This window comes from Asterias amurensis, chromosome 8, assembly GCF_032118995.1.
Source record: "Asterias amurensis chromosome 8, ASM3211899v1".
NCBI classification, from domain to species: domain Eukaryota; kingdom Metazoa; phylum Echinodermata; class Asteroidea; order Forcipulatida; family Asteriidae; genus Asterias; species Asterias amurensis.
This window is the reverse complement of record NC_092655.1, coordinates 560,303-586,742: the sequence shown is the minus strand read 5'-3', so window position 1 is coordinate 586,742 and position 26,440 is coordinate 560,303. Positions and strand designations below refer to the sequence as shown.

At 39.4% G+C, this 26,440-nt stretch overlaps 2 protein-coding genes across 3 annotated transcripts; one reads left to right on the top strand and one right to left on the bottom strand.

Annotated features, from left to right (window-relative positions):
• Nucleotides 1-225: 225 nt before the first annotated feature.
• On the top strand, nt 226-6,874 carry LOC139941173 (uncharacterized). Of its 2 annotated transcripts, none has more exons than XM_071937634.1 (4): nt 226-240; nt 1,315-1,957; nt 2,259-3,471; nt 3,803-6,874. In XM_071937634.1, the coding sequence occupies exons 2-4, from the start codon at nt 1,378-1,380 to the stop codon at nt 4,284-4,286; spliced, it is 2,277 nt and encodes a 758-aa protein (XP_071793735.1). In that variant the 5' UTR covers nt 226-240; nt 1,315-1,377; the 3' UTR covers nt 4,287-6,874. The 2 variants fall into 2 exon arrangements, with proteins under 2 accessions (XP_071793735.1, XP_071793734.1); XM_071937633.1 differs by lacking the exon at nt 226-240 and adding an exon at nt 563-692.
• A 327-nt stretch (nt 6,875-7,201) lies between these two features.
• Nucleotides 7,202-26,318, bottom strand: LOC139941174 (phosphoacetylglucosamine mutase-like). The gene is made up of 19 exons (XM_071937635.1): nt 26,044-26,318; nt 24,639-24,709; nt 23,569-23,698; nt 22,980-23,075; nt 22,002-22,075; nt 21,512-21,548; nt 20,623-20,713; nt 19,752-19,907; nt 18,409-18,451; nt 16,980-17,063; nt 15,944-15,987; nt 15,266-15,379; nt 15,031-15,132; nt 14,631-14,686; nt 13,744-13,807; nt 12,849-12,971; nt 12,018-12,139; nt 11,585-11,636; nt 7,202-11,036 (listed from the first exon to the last, which is right to left on the bottom strand). Exons 1-19 carry the CDS (start codon nt 26,145-26,147, stop codon nt 10,941-10,943), a joined length of 1,659 nt encoding a protein of 552 aa, XP_071793736.1. The 5' UTR covers nt 26,148-26,318; the 3' UTR covers nt 7,202-10,940.
• Nucleotides 26,319-26,440: the final 122 nt, after the last annotated feature.

Sequence of the window (26,440 nt, the reverse complement as noted above, 5' to 3'; positions counted from 1 at the left end):
GATTTTAGAAAAGTTCGTGACACCTAAATCAGATTTGTTTCTTATAGTCCACAATCTCCGACAATTATGTTGTTTTAAAATAATCTTAACGGCATTCATAAAAATAGAAACGTAATTGAATATTTCTATGGTATGTTTAAAGTTAACAAATAATTATTTTCGATAGAATTGAATAAGACATATTTAAATCATCTCGATGAGCCTAGTAAGTATTCATTTCCAGGGATTTCTTTTAATTTGGTGAGTATTTCTTAAATTTACAATCTTAACTTTGCATTAAATGGATACCTTCATACAACATTTAGTGAAAACGATGGACAGATTTGTACACGTGAAATATTAATTGTCATTTTGGTTATAGTAAAGATTGAATCTGGTGGTGAGAAAAGGAAGAAAATAATCGAATTCTTTGTGGAGTTTGAGTTTGAGTTTGAGTTGACTCGGTCGGAAAACCAGGGTATCCCTGCCCAGGGTTGCTGTATGTGTGAAACTTGAATGGCCTTTTTGTGTGTAAGAAAAAAGTGTGTTGTTTGTACATACTGATTGCTATTTAAATGTCACTGCCGAAGTGACAGGCGTGAGGAGAACATTGAAAGGTTCCCGGCCTCCGAGTCCTCAATTATAATTTGTTTGTTCAATCAATAGATCATGATCTTGAAATTGAAATAAATGAAAAACTTCTCCAACAAAAAGTAAAATAGGTTCTGCAAAACTTTCTCCATGTTTTTGAACACAGTCCCTGATTTCTTTTCCAAAAAGCATCTTAAACATGCTCACTTTTCACGGGTCACACTGTTTCTACCTCCATGCACTGACACTACAGTGACACAGTCTTTTGTTTTAAAAAGCTATTCCCCATGGTCACATGATCATGATGGTGACTTAAAATTATATAGGCCTAACTCAGGTTTCAATATGTCTCAAAACTGCAGGTCTGTCACTAGTAACTTTTTTAGGGCGCTGTACTCCTTTTTTCGAAAGTTTGCCACGGGGCACCAAGGCAATTACCTTTGTTGCCTACGTGAATTATCAGGCCTGACTGTTTCAGGCCTGACTGTTAATGTTGAACAGAACAAAACTATCAGTTAGACATGTATTGTAGGGTGCCAATAACTTAATTAAGGGCACTTTGTCATCATCATACCACTTCAGATGGCAAAGTCATTCCTCAACCCTTGTATCATGGAGTTCATCTCTAGATTACCCAAAAAGCAGCTATAGTATAAAGTCGTTGATGTAGTATTGCTGAAACTGAAAAATTCATTTGATAAATAATTAAATGTCATACTTGACGATTATTCTCTCCAAATATAGAAACGCTGTGGTGAAAGAATGCCCAAGCCTTGGTTTATAGGGTGCTGCCTTTGAGCCCCAAGCATGGCAGCCAGCTCCCTTCAGATCACTCGGCGGGAGGATGGCAGCTACCTCTACGAGTTCACCTCTCACAGCCAGCACATCTTGCAGACACTAAACGAATGCCGTCAGTTCCCCCGGCTCTGTGACTGCACCGTCCTGGTCGAGACCCGAACCTTTAACACCCACAAGGCTGTCTTGATAGCCTGCAGTGACTACTTCAAGAGTTACTTCACGACCCTGCCGGATGTCTCCGGCCAGCCGATCGTCCTGGAGAATGTCAGCGCGCGGGGCTTCCACCTCCTTCTTGAGTTTGCCTACACATCGAGGATGTGTCTTACCATGGCAGTCATGGAGGATGTTCTCTCAGTGGCCGTCAATCTAAAGGCAGCGTCTGTCCTGGAAGCTTGTTGTGAGTTCCTGAAGTCTCAACTGACCGGAGATAACTGTGTGGACATCATCTCGGTCGCTGAGACTTTTAACCTGACTGAGATCAAACGTCAGGCTAATAGGCTCATGTGTGAACGGCTGATTGAGTTATCACAGACATACAACAAGAAAGGCAGTGGGCCATTGCTTCCTGATAGTAAAGAAGAGCTGGAAGGTAGGAAATAAAGCAACCTTATCAAAATTGTCATTAATTTTGACTCCAAGGCAAAAGAGCTGTCATTTACCTAACATTTCGATCCTAGCAGAGTCTTTTTAAAGCATTTAATCCGTTAAAGGTTTTGCATATAATTACACCTCAAATTGGTTTGGTTGATCCAGGAGCAGTTTTGTTCAGGGTTTTTCAAATTTTATTTATAATTTGAACATGGGTAAAGTAATGTTGCCCCATTTAGGGTTATAGTTTTTTTATGTAGACTTTTGCATATTAAAGAATATTCTGTATGATTTTGATTCAGGTCTTATCAATGCCAATAAAGAAGCCTTAGCAGCCCTGGAAGCTAATCATCAAGAGAGTTGCGACAGTGAGAGTGAAGACATTGGTGGAGTGGAATCAGACTGTTCCTTCTCAGACATGGTGCCAACAATGATGGGGGACAGGCTCCGACCCCGCGTACAAACACAACCGCCAAACTTGGACCCTACCAGGGATCGGACACTCAAGGTGGAAACCAAAGCCGCCCTGAAGAGCCCAGTGTTGAGGGCTCTGAGGCAGCTTCCTCGTAGGAGGGGCAGGCCGAGGAAAACAGAAGCTGTCCAGCGTACAACGAGATTACGTAAGACACTGCGGAACAAGAGGGGAACCTTTAGCATTGCCAAATCAAGGAAGGAATATATCTGTCGCTTTTGCACGCTCAAGTTCGGCAAGCTAAGAGACCTTAGACAGCATTACATCAAGGAGCACAGCCAGTGCGACAGATGCACCAAGGTTTTCCGCGCTGATGCCGAGCTAGAACGCCACCTGATATCCCACCAGAGACGCGACACGGCCAGAGGGCCGCGACGGTATGTCTGCACATATTGTGGTAAGAACTGCGGATACTCATCGGCACTTAAAATCCACGTCCGAACTCACACCGGGGAGAAACCCTTCAAGTGTGACCTATGCAGTGCCCGCTTCATCCAGTCCATAAACCTGAAAAGGCACGTCCTCACCAACCACCAGAAAGACACGCCCTACGAATGCAAGTTCTGCGACAAAAAGTTCAGCGTCTTCGTCTATCTGAAGAGTCACGAGATCACGCACAGCAGTGAGCGACCCTTCCAATGCGAGACATGCGGTGCCATGTTCAAACGCAAGAGCGACCTACGCAGTCACAATCGCGTGCACAGCTCTGACAAACCCTTTACCTGCGATATCTGCCTGGCCAAATTCAAGACCACGAACGATCTCAAAACTCACTCGCTGATTCACAACGATACCAAGCCCCACACCTGCGATAAGTGTGGGGCGAGCTTTAAGCGGACGGGCCACCTTAATAGACATATGATGATCCACAGTAACAATAAACCGTACCAGTGCGAGACGTGTGGAGCACAGTTTAATCGCAAGGAGAACCTGCGAAGTCACCAGCGTATTCACAGCGGTGAGCAGCCGTATAAGTGTAGCTTGTGTGGTGCTAGCTTCAGACATCTCAGTAGTATGAAGATACACGAGAAGAACCATTGGGGGTAGGTTTCTGTAAAACAAAATATTTGATTACACATTAAACAGCACAATTAGCGCAAATAACAGGGTTAATAGGAAATGAAAGAAATTTCCATTTAAGGTGTGGGAGGAAAACCCATGCAATCAGGTTGAAAAGCCAATCTACATGCAAGGCTCTGGTTTGAGGTGGGACTCGAACTGGGGTCCACAGAAGTGAAATTTCCTTCCTCGTCATCTCTCCATTGGTTACTTGGCTAATACCGTTTGCTTTTCTGATAGCTCTTAGTTCACAATCCGAATTAATAAATGAAATGAAAATGATATTATTTTGGGTATTTTTGTCTGGTTTTACAGCCAGAGAACAGGTGCCCAAGACACTTCTATGATGAGTCAACACGACGGTGGGTCCCTCCAGCACATCGCTGCACTCATGGGTCTACCAGTACAAGGCCTCTCCCTGCCCCCTGGCAACAACCTCCCAGTCGGCCTCCAAGTCAACACCGATGCCCAGAACCAACTCTCCATCCAGCCCAACCACGCCCAATCCCCGGACCCCACCCCACCCCTGCACTCACCAGGTCAACATACCCCAATGAATCTACATGCGCACCAACAGCAGAACCAAGCCTTACAGATGCCTCCGCCCAACTCCACCCTGAACTCCCCGATGGCATCGCCCATGTCGATGGCGTCGCGGTCTCCCATGCCCATGGGTCTGATCTCGTCTGCTTCCCAAAACATTCACATAACAACCTCCTCCATGTCACCGGGTGTTAACCAGGTTCACCAAGTTCCCAACTTACAAGCTTACATGATGAATACAGCTTCGTTAATGTAGTCAGGTAGTAGGGATGTTATTGTTTTGCTGTCTGGGATTTACGTTTTTAAAAGTGACTCCAGATTTGGCCATCTCGCACTTTCTTCTCAACTCGCCCTGAGAATATTTTACTTACATAAATATTAAAAATAAATCTATAGTCACGCTTCATGTAGGCATAATAAGATCAGACGCATCTGAATCTGTATATTGTATGCAATGAATTTAGCAGGCTGTATATTTGGACACACAGCCATCCCAAGTAAAGCAAGAGCAGAATATCTATCTCCCTTTACCTTTGCCCCTCCCCGACCCCTCCAATACCACCCTCTACACTCCTACATTAATCTACACTCCTACTGATTATATGCTAGTGTTACTCATGATAATAGTGGACAGCATTGGTCGAGGGTCAACCATGTAGTATAAATAAATGCTGTCCATAAATTGCTTGTAGTTGATGTCGACTAACTCATCAAAATGCATGCCTTTATTCCTCTACAAAAGACCTACAATGTACGGTACATGTATTCTCAAATGGAACCATTCAAGCCACAGCGATGTGCTTCGTTTGAATGGTGCTTAATTCATTACCACTCGTTAGCTTGAAGCGTGGTTCATACTTCCTGCAAATGCGATCGCGAAGTGAATTTTAATGTCACAGGACTCACAGAACTGTTTTCGCAGCGAATGTTTCACAGGAGTACGGCACAAGTCGACTGATGCCAATTGTTTGTTGTGAATTTGTGACGCCAAAATTCATATAGCATCCGCAGTAAGTATGAAACAGGCTTTCTTAACGCTTCTAGGCACATCAATAACCTATCGTCTTGGGCACCGCCCCCCCCCCCCCCTAACCACAACCACATGCGTGTGATAATTTACTGTTCACTACTACACTCAAAACTGTATAACGTGTCCGCTTTTGTTAGGTGGCCTTTATATTAAGGTTATTACACAGTATGTGTCTGTTGTTGACAAGACAATAGCAATTTTCTTAAGTTATATAATATGCATGGCAATCATTGATATGTATTTGAACATGAAGAAATGTATGCAACTATAAATTATATTATATTATAAACAACATATTGCATGTAGTCAAACAAAATTATATTTCTTTGTTCAAAATGGTACAGAATACCAACAAGTGTTTTGGGGTTTGACCCTTTTCTACATGGTTTTACCACGCCAAGTTTCAATGTTAGGTTTTCAGAGCTCCTTCTAGGTTCACATTGGCTCTTTTTAGTTTAATGGCCAGTATGTGATGGTTAAAATACAATGACAAACATGCAGTTAGTAAATGAAAATGTGGCCACTGGTCAGTTTGAACAAGTTGGCATGCAATGACAATGTCTGTGAGAAAATTGGCCAAAACCGACAGGAATTGGCCAGGTAGGGCAAGTGGCCCATTTTTCCAACTGGTCGAGGTAATCTATTTCATTTTGTACATGTATTAGGCCTACACATTATACAAAGAAGCCATGCATATTATGAACAACTACAATTGGGTACTAAAATTATAAAACTGTACTCGTCCATATGATTATAATGTCGAACTATTTCATTAGCTAGTCTCGCCCTAGGTCCATGTCTCTTCGTTGAAAAAAATACTAAGAATAATAATTTGCTATTATAATAAAAACATAAGCCCTACGGGTGGTTAGACAAAGCATGCACATATTTAAAATATTAATATTGGAGCAAAGACCATTGCATGTATGTTATTCAACAAGCATAGAGTGTACAATTATTTAAGAAATCAAAGTGATTGCATGGTTATGTAAAAACAAAATTATTCAAAAATATGGCCTACTTAAAGTTTTAAGGTATCCTTTACTATATAAATAATATGAAAACGTTTTAGACTGAAATTTGTTGGAATAACAATAATGCCCTTTGTTCAGCAACCCATGACTTTAACCTTCTCCTTAGTAGGTGTTCCTCAAATGTTTCAATTCAAGGGAAAGTTGCATTTTGTTGTTTATATTCATTTTAAAAAGCAACTTCTTTATTTTGGTGAATTCCCAGTGATATCTTAAAGGAGGTTTTTAAGCAGAAATATTCTGATGCCGACTGGCACTTTTTTTTTAAAAGGTCAGGAACTGTCATCCACACAACCATGATATTCTTCCTACTTTAATCTGATTTTGGACTTTGTTAAAGGGTAGGTTGTTATCTTCAAATTAATGGCAAGAAAAACCTTTTGTTCAGAAGCCTAAAGCAGCTTGTAACAGTATAAAGCATGTTCGGAAACATTTCACTTTAAAGTAATGTGATTTTATAAAAAGGTTTTTTTTGCCCAAAAATTTGAATCTGAGATCAGGCTTCTCAGATTGTGGGTTCTAATTTCTGCGATGACATATCCGCTCCAGAAATTCTGTGATCTCAAAAACCAAGCTCCTTTTTTACAGGGTACCATTAGCATGGAGTGGTGATCAGCAGCAGTGCCATCAAATTAAAGTCCTGTGCACACTTTTATTTCATAAAACCTGTAAGCAGGCCATTAGCAGAATTTGGTTATCATTAACACTGCTAACCGTAAGCAAAGTAATTGCTAGCTTGCTGGTTCTTGTAAGCAGCAAGTGTCACAACAAGTAAATCCATTGTGAACTCGCAGGCACAGGCTGTCAAACCGTCTCGATCATTTATGAAATACACTATTGCTTTTACAAATCTGCTTAAAGTAAGCAGAAAAATGTGATTATTGGTAAATAAACTGCTTAATGAATATGAATTACCTGTTACATGACCCTCATAAAGTTCACAAGTGATTTATTTTGTATCATCTTTTAACATCTTTTGAACTGAGAGTGTTACTTTAAAAGGCCACACCATTTCTATTTGCCAAATAATCATGACCTGGCAAATAAAGAATGATTCCTGCGCTGCAACTTCAATTCAAAACGGACAAAAAAGAAAACTGAAAGCCAACGGACAGTAACAGTTGGTTTTATAAAACTACTGACATGGTTAAAACACATAAAGTACATGTATTATGCAACAACAATCTACTTGAATGCTTTCATTAGCATGCACATTACGCAAAAAGTGTTACCAATAACAGCTACATATAGAGGGCAATTTTCTTGTCCCTGTTCAACCCTTTTAAGACTATAGCGGCCGCACACTGCTTGAACACATACCAAAATGCCGCAAGATTGGACTAATTTTGCTTAAACAAGAGTGTCAAAGAAAAGGTAGCAGACAGAATTGAATTGTTGTTCTAATGATTCCAATGTAAACATAGAATCTCCAACTCTAAAACAAAACCATATTTTTCTGTTTCTTAAATATTTTCCTGACTGTTTCTGAAAAAAAAGTGCAAAAAAAAAAACAAGAAGCAATTTCGGACCATTCGGTGATGGCTATACAGAAAATAATGGTCTCTAAAGGATTAGTAAGTACATTAGCATACAATACATTTAAGCAATCGACAGTTTAATATATAACTTATGCACATGTTGTTTGTAAACATGGAAGAATTTGTAGGCACTGCAGTAAAAGCACCATTTGTTGACCGACTACTGTGCAAACGGATTATACAGTGTACTACTTTAAAAATAAACTCTTTGGCTTATGGCAAAAAGCAACTGTGCTTACTGTTGAATGAGGTGCATGATGGTCTAGCTAAGGATCAAACTTGATCACTTGCTAGACCAACATGCACCTCATTCCACGTCTAATACACGCATACTGAGTAATTGCGATAAGATCTATGGGCTAAGCATGTTGCTGATGTCAACTTACAGGTGCCCATTTTGTCAAAGAATTTCATGAGTATGATAAAATAAAATAAAATTTTCTATTGTTAATGCAATTTCCAGTTCTGAATTTTGTTCATGTATACAATTATGTTTAGTAAGAACACTTTTCTGGAATACACTGTATGTTATCTAAAGATAACTCACTGGGCATCAGTTACTATAAGTTGCAGCTGAGTTACTTTACATCATGCATAACAGTGCCTTATTTACAGCCCCAGAGTTTGTGTTTTCTGTCTGTGGCACATTTGACCTTTGGCTCGTCCGCCTCTGAGCCTGGCAGCCCTCCGACTTGAGCCCAGTTCATATTTCCTGCCAAGTGAAATTTGACGCCACAAATTCGCAAAAAAAAAAATAAATTAAGCCACAATTTCGCACTTAATAATTTTCAACAGATGAACGCAACATTTTCTTTCAAAACAGCCTTGTGATGTTAAAATGCGCTTCGTATTCACATTTTCTGGAAGTATGAACCGGGCTTGAGGCTTCTGTATTTGCTTCTTATGCTTCATACGTACTTTGGTTGTATCTGTCTGACCACAATGATTGGTAAATTCCCAATAAGTAAGAAACTTTGACATTTGAAATTTGAAACTTTGTATGGTGGGAGTATAATGAGGCTAGAGTTGCGATACCACCATGTGTAAATCTCACTGTGTTTGTGCTGAAATAAACCATTGGTTGACAACTCAACGTTTTGATCAGTCAGCTCTGTCTTCTGGAGAATGGAGCATACTGATGGAAACGTTGAGTTGTTAACCACCAATTCTTGTCTGAAATAAAGCTTCTCAAAAGAGATTTAGATAGTGCTACCACAAACCTCACCTTATTCATTTCCCAATAGATTTTGTTTCACTAAATGGAAAAATAAAAACAGGTTCACATATTCAGGTGAGTTGTAACACAAATTGGCACAAATGTTACGGTTTACGTAACTGTTAGAGCTGAAAACTTGTTGGCTCATTGTCAAGATTTTGTTTGTAGTAACATTGGTCAAAAACAAAGCAATAAATTGTAAATAAACCAACTCGTATATCATTCACCCTAGATGTATTTTATGTATAATGTAAATTAAAAATCTTTAAACTTTTCACTTTTATTTATTCTAAGTAAATAAAACTAGACCAGTTTTCCCCCAAACTAAAAAAAAGGAATGTTTTTTGTGTTTTTATTTTAAGTAAGCTACCTTACATACCATAAAATGTAATTATAACCCACCTATATTTGTAAAATAACTATATTAAAAAAATAAAGATAAATGCATGAAACTTGAAGTTTGTGTTGCTAATTATCATTTTTTCAGTCAGTTTAGAAGAATGCTCAAAACAATAACACTGAGATTAGATTAAGTGTGAAAATGGCTAGTAGTGGAAAGGTAAAACCAAAATAATATTCCTTACCCCCGATCAAATATGAGCACCTTAAAGAGAAAGTACACGTTTGGTATTTTGCATAAAACATTGTGGGAAATGTCTCCCTCTGAAGTAACGTAGTTTTTGAGAAAGAGGTTATTTCTCACTTACAAAATAAAAAACTTCTAGCAAGAAGTATTTTATTCCTATCTGAAATCACACAAATTCGTCCAACAAGAGTGTTTTTTCTGACGTCATTTTCTCGCAACTTCGACAACCGATTGAGCTCATATTTCCACAGGCTTATTAAGTTATGCTTATGATGGGATACACCAAGTACGAACACTGGTCTTTGACAATAACCAAACGTGTACAGTGCCTTTAATAATAGAAAAATAAGTTAAATGATTGTCTTTCTTCTATGATTCAATTGAAAAACAGGAGGCCAAAGGGGGGGGGGGGTACGGTTGTTTACACGGGCCCCAGTATTTGAATATGTGCAAGACTTGTGGAGTCTATTCTGACCATAGAGTTATTATAAGAACTAGAGGGCGCATTGGCCTATATACGCGACCCGGCATGCGCGCAGGCAGCCATTTTCTAAGTTTACATAATTGGCATCGCACAGCGTGCGTTTGTGCAGCCATTTTGTAAGTTGACAAAACAGCATCGCGTAGCGTTCAATAAACACAAACTCCAACGTGTACTTCATATTCAAGGCGCGTGCAGAATGGCACGCGTGTCTCCTTGCGGTCCTGCCACGTTTGTGCAAGAAGCATCACCAGTGCGCCCTCTAGTTCTTATATATAACTCTATGATTCTGACTGAAGTACTTGTAGCCTACTGGCCGAGCAGCTTAGTGCATCCAACTCAAGTTCTCGTTGCTGAGACAACAGCAAATCAAATCAAATCCCGGTCATGACACTTGGTTATAATTGGTTCTTATCACCCAGGGGTAATTGGTATCTGTGAGAGCAGACATGGTTCTGGTGATTGTGTTAGCTAGTGTGCTTCTCACTTGGCAGCACAGGCAGTACACTCGCTGAGATGGTTTGTGGAAAGAAATACATGGCCAAGTGACCAGGAGTAGTAATGTTTGAAACACAATGTTCCTCTTTGAAATTACATTATATAAAAGTCATTATTATTTTGTTACTATTATTACTGGAATGCTGGTTATGTAAGGAATGCTTAACTTATTTGAATCAATCCCAAGGTTGGATGGATTTAGGGCAGCTCCTGGCAAGAACATCGAGGGACTCGGCGTGGTGTAAAGAAGTACTTGTTCTGAGTACTACTACAGACTTTATAAAAATAGTACTGCAGAGAGTTTTGTACACTCTTCTTCAACTACCATAGACCTAATCGCAAATACTTGGTAGGCGCGTGCAAGGCTGGGAATGAGGTGCATGCTGGTCTAGCAAGCAATCAAGTTGGATCGCTAGCTAGACCAGCATGCACCTCAATCAAGCGCTTGCACAATGGGTATTTGCAAAAAGGTCTATGACTACTTGTGTTGGACGAAAGAGTTGTTTAGTTTGAGAAACTCGTCTTTCCTCTTATGTGGATGAAGGTTTGACTGGGGGATCTCCGATGCCGTCGGCAAGCTGGTGGACCTTTGCGGCCACTTCATATGCGAGGGAGTCTGCTGCGTTCTAAAGGAAAAAAGAGAAAGTACAAATAGAGGAAACTTAAACACTAATGGTTGAGAGAAGCTTGGCATTCAGGGCGGAGCGATAAGATCAGCGAACTTAAGCTCTTTAGATATGGAGAAAAAGGGGACGATTCAAAAGCTGTACAGCTCTTGTTTTTTTGCAAACATTTGAATTGAGGTGAATAGTATGATACAAATCGTAAAGTGTCCCATATAGCCTGTGTAGTATCAAACTTGATTGTCGGGAAATGCATTATTCCTCTGACCCGTTTATCCAGCTAGGTAACATTTTACCCTGCCTCTGGAATTCTCTGCCTCAACATCTCAAGGACACACATGACATCTCATGATTCCAACATTCTTTCAAAACCCATCTCTTCAGATTAGCCTATAAAGATATCCAGTGAAATTTTCTTCTTGTTCTTGACCAGCGCCTTTGAATGTTTGACAGATTAAGTGCACTTTAAAAATGCTGTGTTATTATTATTATTATTAGTAGTATAATTAAGGTCACCCTTTTGACCTTTGTATCAAATGTACAAGACTCACCTGTGTATCAGCTTCAGCATACACCCTTACTATATCTTCTGTACCAGAAGGCCTGTCAGTAAACGTAAAAACATCGTTCAATTAAGGTTTGAGTTAAATGCACAGGGGTCGATTTCACAATGAGTTAGGTAAGAGTCTAGTCCTAAGTTATGACTCGTAACTCGTCCTAACTCGAGATAAGACTAGTCCTAACTCTTTGTGAAATCCACCCCGGGACGCGCTTGGTAATTGTCAAAGACCAGTATACTCACTTGGTGTACCCAACTTATGCATAAAACAACAAAACTGTGAAAGTTTTGGCTCAATTGGTCATCAAGTTTGCAAAAGAATAATGAAAGAAAAAACAACCTTGTTGCATGCAAAATAAAGGGTTTCAGCTGAAGTCTTTTATTATTTGAGTGAGAAATAAAGGATATAGGACATATTAAAATACCTGACAAACGATCGAGCTTTCTGGTAGTTTCCAACAAGGTTATTAATGACATCTTGAAGGCCGCTTGGCGAGGTCGCACAACGTTCAGAGTCTGTTGTCTGTATGGCCCTACGGTCTTTCACCTGATGGTAAAACATAATGAGAGCAAAACAAATATTATCATCAACGATCTGCGGAATTTCTTTGTTGAGCTCTTAGGGTACAACATCTTTGTTAGTAATAATAATAACCTTGATATTGTTCACAGCAATGCAATATGGCAATGTTGTACGGCGCAGAAACATGGACCCTCCTCAAATCTGGCCTCAATCGACTAGAATCGTTCCACATGAGGTGTCAACGATCAATTCTCGGCATCCAGTGGTTTCACTTCGTCAACAACAATCAGGTCAACCAAAGAACATGTCTGCCCCCATCAACCACCTAATTCAACGCCGCCGCTCTGCCTTCTTCAGTCATGTCGCTCACCTAGCTGACAACATCCCAGCTAAAAAAGCTCTAAGCATCGCCATAAACTCCAGAGGAGGCCTAGCACCAGCTCCTGGCTGGAAGAGACCTAGAGGTCACCCTCGATCATCCTGGGCCCAACAACTTGGCCCGCCTAGCGAATCGACCACATGTGGCGTGAGGCTGTAGGACGTGGACACAGGAGATCGGCGCAATGGACCCTTGCTGTCTCTGCAGTTAATTGATTGTTAAGTTCGCCTGTCTGAAACCAAAACTTATTTAGGTTGACCTAGAGTGGCTCCTAATCTATTTGGTTTGGTGCGACTGCGGTGCGCCTATCTGAAAAGGGTGTACAAGTTGAAAACCTATAAAATCACACTGTACCTTGACTTTGAGTTGTCTGTTGGGAAGATCTTTGTAGGCTGCGTTCCAGTCTGACATCCCCCATCCTTTGGCATATAGGATACATTCTACAACTAACATGTCTGAGATTGCGTCACCAACAGTCTGAAAATAAAAAATGAGGAATTTTCAGGGGTTAGAGTCATTGCTAACAAAAAGGTCTGAAACTGGGATACAAATTCTAAGGTTTGTTTGAAATGATAGCATTTCCACTTTTTTGTAAACCAAGGAATCAAAGATTCCGTGTCATGGCCGAGCGGTTAAGAGAGCACCGGATTCAAGCTCTGGTGTTTGATCAGCAGAGTGTGGGTTGGAATCCCGGTAGTGACACTTGCTACATAAAATTGGGGAGGTAGTGCTTTCTGCTCTACCGGCCAGGCTTCGGATTGATGATACCCAAGCCTACATCCATATGGACTGTAAAAGGGGTAACCCTGTTTCAGCCCTAGGAGTAGGTGGCCTCTGGAAAAAAATAAATATAGCCCACACCTTAAAGTGGCCTTGTGTGTCTGGCGACTTGCATAACAAAAACAGTGTCCTCAGCACTAGAGAAGTACACCAAAGAGCAATGTCGGATTTACTTCACCAGTGAACATAAAAAGTCTGATCTCGGATAAAAGTCTGAAAAACATCATCCCTGAATTTGATTTCCAAAAGGAAATTAACTGATCATATCAGATAGGGCCTACGCTCAAAAGTATACAACATAATTATGAGTTTAAAACATAATCTTATAACAAAAGCATAAAACATGTTGAATGCTTATGCAGCTCTAAATCAAACTAAATTAATAGGCTTGCCCCTTTAAGACATAAATGCTCGCACTCGCACAGTTTTTTGGGTCGCACAATGCGAATAGCAAAATTACAAACAATACCTCATTAATAAGATCCCGAAGGTCTTTCAATGTGACTGCAGCATGCCTTTTATCTTCTGGTAAACTTCATAAGAAACAAAACAAAAGTCGATTAAATAGCAAGACAGTTCTACAAAATATACAAAGTAGATATATACACATGGTTTAACCGCAAACTATATATAAGACCAGTTTATAAGTTAGTTATCTGAACAAAAACAATCTAATATCTTTAAATGTGACACCCTGTGCTAAAATAAGTTATTCCTAAAAAAAATAGCATTAAAAGTGGAAACAACCAGAACATAAGCCTTGATATAAATGTGACGTGACACCTAAAATATTCTATATGTTGAGAAATTCATGGGTACATGTCCATGCAGGGGTAGAGATGGAGTGCATTGATATGTCACTGTAACTTACACTATACAGGCATGATATTGGGGGAAAAAGTAGGAATATTATATTTAGTTCTGCATAAGGGCTGACCTAAATGTCCGGCACCTTTAATAGACTTTTTTATCACAATTTGTCTGATTTGTCCCTTAGGGCAAACAAATCGGAGATCAGACTTAAAGCCATTGGACACTTTCGGAACAGACACAAAAAAGTTCACAGATTTACAAATAACCTACAGGGTTTACAGAAGGTAATGGTGAAAGACTTCTCTTGAAATATTTTTCCATGAAATGCTTTACTTTTTGAGAAAACATTAAAACAATTATCAATTCTCGATAATTACGGATTTATTTTAAACACATGTCATGACACAGCGAAACGCGCGGAAACAAGAGTGGGTTTTCCCGTTATTTTCTCCCGACTCCAATGACTGATTGAGCCTAAATTTTCACAGGTTTGTTATTTTATATATAAGTTCTGATATGACAGACTTTCAATGTTGGTCTTACCTTTCGTCTTGACTGGCTTTACTGATTTTGTCTGCTGCTTCTGTACTGAATAAAACCTGCAAACATCACGATAACAAAATCCACATCATTTCATTCTAAATCATTCGGCCAACTTCGTTTTTTGTCAAAGACCTGTATCTACACTTTTTGTGACCAACATATACAAGAAATAACAACCCTGTGAAACTTTTAAAGGTGTAATACAGGAACGGTTGAACTGTTAAAACAGTTGCAGACAGTGTGAATGTTTTGTGTGATCACTTTCGGCTCAGGCCATTATCACACGGCCACATCCCTGCCGGTTTTAAACAGCCGATAAGAACTTGTCACTACCCTTTTATTCCCTTATTACATCAGTTTGATTCAGAAATAAATGTAGTTTCAATGTTGTTATTCTTACCGTTCCATGTCCATTGGCTTCAAAGTAAACACCCACATCAAACTCCAGAGCTTTACGATGTAGATGTTTGACTCCAGTGCAGGCACATGCTACCGGTACTTTCTGAAAACAATTCATAAAAATTCAATAAGCCCTTGCGAAAAAGTAGCACATAATAGAAATATGAAAGGTCCATTCCTTAACTTTGTGAATATAGAACGCAACTCAGAAATCAAACTTCTGTTTTGTGACTTACTAGGACGTTTGAGGCATATGCTGTAGAGCTTCCATTGGCGTAGGCTGTTTGTACGAGACCCATATTGAGTTGGAGACCGGATGCTGTGACCAACTCCTGAATGTACCCAGCAATCTACAGAAAAACAAGAACGGAGACAGAAGGTTCAGAGCTTCTAATTTGAAATATGAATTGTCCATATATTGTCAATTTTTACATTCGTTTTAGTGTCTGTACATGTTTGGTAATGACTATGAAAAAAAAATGGCGACAAAAACTTACTGGGTAAGAAGTATTGCAGCTTTGGAAAATGTAATGCATTTCGAGAGACTTTTCACTTTAAAGTACCGCGGTTAAGGTATGGAAAAAGATATCACTTTTATCCCTAAAAATTTAATCTGAGAAGCGTTATTCTTCCTTCGTGAACATAACCACTCCAGATTTTCAGCAATATCTCAAAAACGCTACCACCTTTTGAAATGAAATTTTCACAGGTTAGTTTGACAGTGCACTTATCAAAAAGAGAAGGAGTTCCCCCTGTGTTCCTTGTTTGATTGGCTTTATAATGCATCACAGCACCTTATTAACCGTGAAATGGTCCTATGTAAAGGAATAGGTCTGAATCCCTTGCTGGAAAATACTGAATGTTGAAGCACCGTGAGAATGTATCATAAGATTCAACAACTAATATTAACTTACAAGAGTTGCAATCTTGTCTCCATCCAGGAGATGGAAAACGCCATCTGAAGGAAGAACAATGTTCAAACTTTTTCATCTAATTATTCATTTACGTGTATTTATTTATCTATTTCTGTTTCAAATCATCAACAACTGTGGTCAGAGAGCAAAAACAAATGACTAATCAGACATGAATAAATTATTAAAACACACTTTTTGAAATTAAGTTGAACAAGGGGATAGAGGTTACATGAAGTTAAATAAAAATTATGAAAAATAACACTTATATGAGGCTAGTGCATTAGAAACCCATAAAATATGCAAACAAACTAACCACCATACACGTAAAATATAAAAATAAATTTTCAATTATAGTAGGAATACAAACAGTTTAAAATTTTGGTTGTGCTCATGTGCTTTTTGTTTGTAAACAGTTCCATAAAATTTGACACTCAATTGGACGACGAAGGTCACACAAATGACAGTTTTCATTATTATAAAAATGTATTTCTAATGAAAATTACATTAGTCAGCAATTATGAGCAAGTTCGAGTGCGCTCTGTGGTTAACTAAAGGTCGACTATTTTGACTCAAACCCAGGCTGGTTGACTATTGGTTTTACTACTGTGGTCGAGCATTTGAAAGCAGCCTGAGCCCATGGTTTCTTCATTGGTCCCAGTAGCCTGTTCCATTCTAACATGTGTAAAGCGCCGAGGGGAACCAGTGACACTACAGCGAAAAGGCAATGGAGTGTTGAATACCGTGGCACCAATAGTTGACTAGACTTTCAAACGAGTCGTTCGAGTGAGTGCGTCACTGCGCATGTACGTTGCTGGGCAGTAGTCGACTATATGTGCGCACTCGAACTCACTTTACATTGCAATTCATTATCATAGACATTAAACAAATGCTTGTGAGACTGAGAGAGATTGACTGTTGCCAGCTTGGTGTTTATATCCCCTTGTGGGAGTTTGCTGAGTTCCCTTGATGGGAAGATCATCAAAATAAATAAACGAACAATGCAACATGCTACTTGAAGAGAGTACAAACAACTTACCGTTGTCAATGAAGTAGTAGACAATCCTATCAGCGTCTCCATCAAGAGATATACATTTACCTCCAGCTTCTTTGGTTGGCATACCTTCAGGATATCAACAAATTATTCTAGTTATTGTTTTTAAACAAAAATAAGTTGGGTTTGAATAAAGACAAATTTACCAGAGCTCTACCAACTGATGAGCTATCTAACCCTCTGTTGGTGGGCTCCCTATTTTGTCAGTATCTTGTTGGCATCCCCTTGAGGTGATCCCCTGGCTGCCACTTCCCAGGTTGTATCGTAAACTTGGGTGTTAAGTCCAAGTCACACAGGCCCCGATAACCTAAACGAAAACAATAACGACACAAATGCACACCGTCGATTGGTTGAATGAGCGTGGGCGTATTCCGCGTGGAGCATTTCAACCAATCGAGGGCGTGCATTTTTATTGTTACTGTTTTCGTTCTCATTATCGGGCCTGTTTGACTTGTCCTTTATCCCTGGCTACATGGCAGTAAAGGTTGTTGATAAGTGTATTTGATATCTGTACATGTCCTACACAACACACAAAGTGTTGGATTTTATTAGCGAGAAGAAGGATCCGAGACAATAATCCAAGTGGGTTAGAGGGGTATCAGTTCCAAGTTTGCCAAACTTTTGTTGGAACTGAAAACTAGAAAATTGCAGAGAACTCTATACTACAAAATACATGTCGTTTCACACAGACATAAAAACACATCAATAAAGAATCATCGGGTCTCTCCCCAGTAATTTGTACGACACTGTGGGGGCATTCTAGACCCAAATTTGGGAAGTTTGGCCAAAGGACGAGGAATTGAAACATGGTCATCAGTATGGATTGTTTTCTACTTGTTGATTATCTTGGTTTTATGTGCCACTCTGGAGCATTATAATGGTTTTATCTTGATGATTTTTTTGAAATTTGTATAAATAAATAATAATAATAATAATTTACATTTCTTTTGAGTATCATACGAAATTTGCAGGAATCAGCATGCAGTTGGCGCATATTGGCCCAACATGCTGTCTACTGCATGGGAGAACCCTGATCATCTAAATTTATGTGAATTTTTCACTCTGATTATCAATCCATAATAAATATTTGGTGCCAGACGTTGCAATGTAAACAACAACCACTGAGTTTATGTTTATTTAGAGACTAACCAGATGGTCTTTACACAGTTAAGTACGAATTATTGACATATGGCAGATATACACCTGTATTGATTGTTTTTAATTTCCCTGCTTCGTTGAGTTGTGCTGGTTATTTCTTTTAAACGTGTCAACAATTATTTTAAATTATGCTGAGCCCCACTTCACATAACTGCTTAGGCCACAAAAGCAGCTAAGCGTTAAAATAATTCTCCTACGCACATTACAATTTCCGGCTAAAATACTGGATGTCATATTTGTCTTAATATAGACCTACCATGAGGAGGTTTTTGCTCGACTTTGACAAAGTCTGCTCCACACTGTAAAAAAAAAACAATCAAAAACAAAATTAACACAAACTAGCAGAGTGAGCATTTCACAGCTGTATAACTTCATTGCCTCAATGCTATATCCAGTCCTGATTAGCAATAATTATCATATTTGTAACACTCAAAAGGGCTGTAAATCTAGAAGGCTATCGATTTAAAAGCAGAATATATTATTGGTAACTACATGTACTCCACAAGCTAAGGACCATTCAAAGTTACTTGGTAAAGAGGACTAGAGAGCTGTTGATAGTATCTAAATTAGAAGAAACAACCCATTTAAAATAATGTAGTTTTAGAGAATGAAGTAATTTTACAACAAAAATTTGAATCTGAGGAAGGTTAGAGGAAGAGTTCTCGGGCCCTGATCTGAAAGCACAACATTCTATGCAACAAGAGTAATTTTTGTTTCATTATTCTCTTTGATGACCAATTGAGTCAAATATTACAGGTTTTCAATGTTATCCATATTTTGGAATAACCAAGTGAAGATGCTGGTCTTTGAAAATTCAATACCAAAGGCATACCCTGCCTTTAAGAAAATGTCCAAACACAACATAAAATGTAAAAAGAGTCTACCAAATGTCACGAAATAGCCTCCAGTGAACAGTTAACAAACTGTGTGCCAATTTGGCTTATGGTGCTGCACACTCCAAAGGAATAAAGGCTGCTTCTGGATTACTTAAAGCCAGATAACCAGGAAAAGCAATAGTGTAAGAAGCTTTAAAGGGGAGGTTTACATTTGGTCATCACTGTTACAATAAACGACAATCAAAACTTACTTAGTTTTCGTTACTATAAAGCATGTTGAGAAATTATTTTTACACCATAAATTTTAAACTATCAAATACGTTTCTCATGTTGTGTATTCCAAATATGGATTAAACTTCCTGCATGGACATAACCACTATGGATTTTTGAAGATGTCTCAAAAGTGCTACCACATTTTGAAATTAAATTTTCACAGGTTAGTTTCTTTGCACAGAATTAAAACAGTCAACCGGTTCCAAACACCAAGGGTATAGAGTCCCCTCAACATAACGGGTAACATAAATCATTAAAATTCACATCACAAAATTGTCCGACTTTTTTCTTTGTATAAATATTGAACCCCATAATAATCACCAAAACTAGTTAACACTACAAAGACCTTTTCAAAGCAAACATTGTGGATGAATTTGTTTTGATTTTAAAACTGTTCATATTCATCTTTGCTCTTTGGCTTTTTCCTGTGGTTGTATTTATTACAGGTGAGTAAAGACTCCTACATTTTTCAATCAATATTTTCGCTTACCCTGTCGTTGAGTTTGCCATGTGTTCCATCATTATGAACGGATATTTTCAGCTGGTTGTTTAGATGCTGACATAACTGCTGCATTTTCAGAGCCCCGACCCCATTAGCTCCATCCACTGAGATCTCCCTAGCGTAACAACTCTCACCAGAGTTACACTACAGGGAAAACAATTGTATTTGAGCTGTCATTTAGCGTCCACAGAATAAACAACGTTTGAACATTATAAGTATCAACTATACTAATCAGGGCTAGCATTGGGGTTGGGGAAAGCTCAATATATTTTTAATTGGACCAAATTTTGTGACAAGACCAGAATTGAGGTGAGAAAAAAATGCCTCACATGTTAGTCACTGTTTGAATTAAATAAAAACACTAAGATTAAAATAATCTCATTTGTATACTGAGATTGATACTCATTCGTATATTTGTATGGGTAATTAGTCTTAGATAATTGACAGAATATTATTTATGAGACTGAAAGTCGGAATTTGAACCCGGTCATGAGTTTACTGGCCACATGCTAAAATCAATGGCCTCGGGCCAGTAGTCCAGTGCCAAATTCAAGCCCTGCTAATAGGTCCTATAGACCCAATGCATAATGCGCAGCGCACTTGAATGCGGGTCTCCTGCCCACCATTTTGGGCGTCACACCCACAAAATGATGGTACACGTGTTTACGCACCTCCGAACAATGCGTCTACCATTTCTGCCTTTTGTGGAGAGTCCATTCCTTTTGAGCACGTTTTGACAGACAAAATGGCAGACAAGAGAGAAGTGCGCATATGTGCGCTGCGCTTTGTGCAAGGGGTCTTTGACAAAGGGTTGAATTCTAACTAGACAAAGTAGATAAATTAGCAATTATGAACTAACCTGTTGCCTAACTTGAGTAAATGCTGACGATAGTTTACTGTAGTAACCCTGCTCAGTTGCTTTACCGTAGTCACCCTTTGTGTTATGACACCTGAAGATTGGACAACAAAGGGTTATGAGTCATTGCATGGTGAGGTATCTCCGGTAACACCATGTGTATATATACTTAGAGCAAGTGCGAGACTGCACCATGGTTAACTAAAGGTTTACTATATTGTCGACCATTGGATGACTACTGTGGTCGACCACTTGGAACCAGCCTCAGGACCACGGTTTGTTCACTGTTCACAATAGCCTGTTCCATGCTAACACGTGTAAAGCGCAGAGTGGAACCAGTGACAATGTAGGGAAAACGCGGAAGGCAATGGAGTGTTAAGTACCATGGTACGGACGGTTGATTAGGGTTCCAAACAAGTCGTTCAAGTGAGTGCGTCACTACGCATGTATGTTGCTGGGCAGTAGTCGACTATATGTGCGCACTCGAACATGCTCTTAGCTTTGTATATTTGTTCTTTGATAACTTGTCTTGCTATTGCCGAAAAGTAGAATTGAAAGAGAGACTCTACTCAAATGTTTGATCATCATTTTCTTTTTCATTGAAGTTATATTAACACAGTGGGATTTTTTTATTTGTTTAAAAACAGACCGTCAGACTTGTCCAGTCAAGAGTTAACTGGCCTTAGGCTAAGGCCGTGTCCGAATTGGCGACTTCGGCTACAGCTACGACTAGGGCGCGCGCATCAGCCATTCTTCAACACTGACAGACGCGCTGGTCTAGCCGTAGCTGTAGCCAAAGTCGCCAATTCGGACACGGCCTGAAATTACTGGCCTGAAGCCTGTGGTCCAGTGTAAAATGCGAGCCCTGCTGGTACAATTAAGATGTATTTACCTGACCATGTAATGGAGTTGTGGTGTTGACAGCAGCCCTTTGAGAAGACAAAATACAAAATGTAAAGTGTGTTAGAACATAGCTATCAGAAAAAGATAAAGTATACATATTATTTAAGGCATTGCGATAATACTTGGTTTGCGGTAACACCATGGGTGTATCTACTTGCCAGGTAGAGTTTGTTCTTTAGAGAACTGTCTTGCTATATATTCCACTACCGCGGAGACTTCTCAGTTCTGAAAAGAGCTGTCCTGCTTTTTAACTATTAAGATAAAGTTGGTTTTTTTACACTTCCCAGTGAAAACGCATAAGACCAGCTATGTGGGGTTTCCTTAAACAAATAATCTTTTGGGATTATTATTCACTTGTGTAAATTTCCCTTTTGTCATGGTTTTATGATGGCTTTGAGGTCGGGCCTGCATCAGGTGCACAATTAATCTACTTATTACTTATACATGTATCAATAATATTAATTTTATGTAAATCATACCATAGTCGATATAGTCTCCTTTCAAGGTCTGAATACCATCCATTAGCGCTTGAGCCAAGGCTACACTACTGGGTCTGAGAAGAGAAAAAAACAGCAAAACATCTTCAGTTACTATCATGAAGGACGTTTTACATCAAAATTACAAAATCAAATATACAATTTTGAGATGTGACTCCTTTTATAATATCATAAGTTGATAAGAATCAGACTGTGTCATCTCTTGTAATAAGTCATTTGTGTGTTAGATTTTAATATTGTCTGGTACAATGACGTGCCTGATCACAAGTCCACTTAAACTTGAATTCCTCAGACTATCGAGACAGTTACTATGTCACATGATTAGGGGCAAGCTTTTGCTTAGTTGCGTAAGAGATGAAGAACACCCATGCACGATTCTGAATGAACGTGTATGGCACAATGCTGCCAGGGTTTGCTCTTCTGAAGGTTGCTATACAAAAGCTTGCCTCGAACCATTTGACATAGCAACTGTCTCTATAGTCTGAGAAATTCAAAATGTAAGCGGTACATTGTGACTAAGCAAGTCATTGTAGCAAGTCATTTTGCCATTCAGCTGTTAACAAATCGTTCCAGAGGAAGGCCAGGCTCTGTGGCTCTTTTGTAAACATGTGATGTCCAGGGTCCACGAGAGCGAGCAGATCAACAAAATTATTCATGTTTAATCAGACAAGATGCCAGGTTTCCAAACTGTTCGCATTATGGGCCATGCAATAAGTTACATGTAAATGGCCTTTTGACTGTGCTCTTTTTCTGTGACATTTGATACTCGTCATTATTAGCTGTGTCTCAGATCAATGCACAGTGGACAGTATTTTGATTTTGGGCACCACAATGCATTTAACTCAGAGTGCTGGGCAAAAATTGTGAGGCCTAGGTAAGCATGCCCAGCACCGCCCATCAAGGCCTCAACAATGGCGATGTCACAGGTCACATGGTCTATAAATCAACAGCTCGTCTTACCTTGTATCTCTTGCTAGGAAGACGTTTGCAGGGAGTGTTATGTCGATCTCTAGATCACTGATTAAGCTCTCAATGTATCGGCCAAGATCCTCATCTCTGAAACAGACAGACACACAAAGACTCAAATGTAAGCGAGGATGAAGTATTAATAATAACAATAATAATAATAGTGGCTTTTTATATAACGCTCATATCCGTTACTCAGTGGCGCTCAAGAACATTCAGTATTTTCCTGCAAGCTATGTGGGACTAAGGCCGTGTCCGAATTGGCCACTTCGGCTACAGCTACGGCTAGATCATCTGTCAGTGTTGAAGAATAGCAGATGCGCCCGCCCTAGCCGTAGGGCAAAAGTGTCATTACCAGGATTCAAACCCACACTCTGCTGCTACAACACCAGAGCTTGGGTCCGGTGAACTAAACTCCTTATGCCTGACATGCAGCACATTGCAAAGTCCCTTGTGTACTACAGGCTTACCCCATCCCCAGTCCCAGACATGTAACAACCCAACTCAAACCCAACTCAAACCTAACTCAAACCCATCCCCTTCAATTTGCACATTATAATTTGTTGCATCTGGGTATACTTACGGAACATTAGCAATGGACGTTGCATACTTCTCCCAGTCAGCTACCAACATCTCTCCCATGGGTTCAACGACCTTGACCCCATTGTCCTCCTCCGGATTGTGCGATGCAGTTATCATTACACCAACGGTTGCTGTAAAAAACAATCATATTGAATCAAAACCTTCAACCAATCTAATCAGTTACAACCTACAGTCAAGGCATTCCTTAGGGAACTCAATCGTTCTACTCTGGAACAGACTCCTTGCTGAACTCAAAAAAGAAACCTCATTTGCGAAGTTCAAAATTCAATAAACCCACCTCTTCCATACTTCCTGACTTAATTAGTTTGTTGCTTTAGCTGAGACTTTTTTGGCTTATCTCTCAATCATGCCAGGAGTGTCAAGTCTGACAGACAAACCGGGGTATAAATCTTTACTAATATTATTACATTGGATGGATCACAGGAACTAGTATTGACAACTGGACAGTCTGACAACTTGACAGTCTGACAACTCGACCTGTCGGACAACTCAGCCTGTCAGATAACTCGACAGTCAGACAAACCGACAGTCAGACAACTCGACAGGTTGGACAACTCAACACTCTGACAACTCCACCTCTCGGACAACTCAACAGCTGTACAACTCACCAGTCTGGCAACCTCACCGGCCAGACAACTCAACGAGTTGGACTACACCATCGACCAAACAACCTAGACTGTTTAACAAGTCGACGAGTGATTGACTAAATGTGCTACTGACATCAGTGACAAAGTGTTCAAGAAAGTCTAGTACAAATCCTAAATTTGCACCGTCTTTGTTATAAGCACCGTATGTGGCATAAGAGTTCTGTGGAACTTGCATCGACTTTGTTATAAGCACTGTATGGTCTGGCATTAGAGTTCTGTGAAAACTTCTGCTAAGCAAGTGTTTTTGCTAAGCACAAATGGAGTGGTGCACCAGTTGCAACAATGTAAACTTTATGGAATTTTGGCTGGTAACCAGTTTCTGTTAAGCAAGAGTTGTCCATGCTTAGCAAGTTTGTATGCTAACATGTATGCTTTATGAAATTGGGCCCTGATCATTACAAACCTTTGACAGCTTTAGACCTGAGTACAACTAGCAGCCCAAGACGATACAGCACAGGGTCCAGGATATCAGCTCTGAGTAAAAATAATACAATTTTTCACTCAGTTATGGCAGAAATTAACATTTTACATGTAGCAACAATTGAGAAGAGTCTCATAACGATTGCTGCTCAGTTGGCACTTCAATGGCAAAACGTTAGAACTAAAAAGTACAATTTTATGAATAGGCAACTGCAAGTACCAGGCAGGGATTTAAGCTTTTTTTTGACATAGGACTAAAGTGTAAAAAGAGGCTGGCACAGTGGTGGTTTTCACAAAGAGTTGGGACTAGTCTTATCTCGAGTTAGGACCAGTTACTTGTCCTAACTTGGGACTATCCATGCAATTTGTATATCTCCTAGGACTAGTCCTAAGTTAGGACTAGTCCTAACTCTTTGTGAAATCGACCCCTGGTCATATTCCTGTAGTCACATACATACATAGTATGCTTTTGAAATTTTTAAAAGGGAAAAGCACCCTCAATTTACCAATAAACTATCAAACATGTAAAAGAAAAATCTTTAGATTTGGGCTGTTTTGCCATGGAAGAGCCGAGGAGTACATACAGCGCCCAAGTTACTGGGTCTATGACTGTCCATTCTTATTGCCTAAACACTAACAACAACACCCCCCATAATTAATAGCTAGAACTACAAAGAAACAATAATGGATACAAAAATATAACACCGGTTATAAATATTTACTTAAAGACGGTGGACACTATAAGTATTGGTAATTTGTCAAAGACCAGTCTTCTCACTTGGTGTATCTGCATAATGTGAACATTTGAGCTGAATTGGTCGTCGAAGTTGTGAGATAATAATGGGGAAAAAAAACACCCTTGTCGCACGAATTTGTGTGCTTTCAGATGCTCGATTTCGAGGAATTCAGAGGAAGCCCTTTCTCACAATGTTTTATGTATACATACTATCAACAGCTGTTTTCTGCTAACCTAATAACTATTTTGAATTAAAAAGCGCTCTTTACTAAAGGTTTTTATAAGTACAATAGAATGGTCAACCAAAAGTTAGTGATAAACCGCTTAAACAGGGCCAAATTGTAATGGTCATTGGAAAAAGTTTCCGTATCACGCCACAACTTTTTAAGTTTAAAGGTATCCCTTTTTGTAAAAATCAGTGAAGAAGGGGTGGCGTGATACGGAAAGTTATCAAAATTGAATACTACTAATATAATAATAATAACCTAATACGTAACTAACTTTTAATTTAATATACAAATAATAAGCCATAACTCAGTAAGCAGTTTTAAAATGACAGGAGTTGATGTTTTGTTGTTTTGTTTTGTCAACAAATATTTTTCGAGCCGAGAAAAGAAAGAGATTTAACAAGTGGACAAAAAAGAGAACGAACCTGCACCGAAATCCTGCCGTGCCGTAGCTGAAGACATTCTTGCCATTGTTGGGGTGTTTACTGGCCCCAATGGCAACAGAACCACAAAGTGACGAATGATTCATCTTGCAAAATTCTAGAATTATGCTCTGATATTTTGTGCGAAGTTGTCTTTGTTATTCAGGTAGGTGTGAAATATTAACGTCATGGACAGACAACGTGTCCTTGGTCAGCTGTGAATGTACGTGTGCATCACATACGTCAGTTACCGTGCATTTCGTGCAAAACGCATGGCACAAAACGTGCCCACAAAAAAACTGAATACTGCCACCAAGTGCTGAGGTCCAGATTTCACATTTGGTGGAAGGCGGGGAGAAGGGGGGTAGCCTGAACATCTTACGTCACACTTCGAGAAGAC

Excerpts from the sequence above, each read along its gene's own strand:
- LOC139941173 (XM_071937634.1), top strand. The coding sequence starts at position 1,378 with ATGGCAGCCAGCTCCCTTCAGATCACTCGGCGGGAGGATGGCAGCTAC. Across the intron at positions 1,958-2,258 it reads TAGTAAAGAAGAGCTGGAAG|GTCTTATCAATGCCAATAAA; the intron begins GTAGGAAATAAA and ends ATTTTGATTCAG. Across the intron at positions 3,472-3,802 it reads CACGAGAAGAACCATTGGGG|CCAGAGAACAGGTGCCCAAG; the intron begins GTAGGTTTCTGT and ends CTGGTTTTACAG.
- LOC139941174 (XM_071937635.1), bottom strand. The coding sequence starts at position 26,147 with ATGAATCATTCGTCACTTTGTGGTTCTGTTGCCATTGGGGCCAGTAAA. Across the intron at positions 24,710-26,043 it reads ACGGCAGGATTTCGGTGCAG|AGCTGATATCCTGGACCCTG; the intron begins GTTCGTTCTCTT and ends ATTTTTACTCAG. Across the intron at positions 12,972-13,743 it reads TTCGGGATCTTATTAATGAG|ACTGTTGGTGACGCAATCTC; the intron begins GTATTGTTTGTA and ends TTTTATTTTCAG.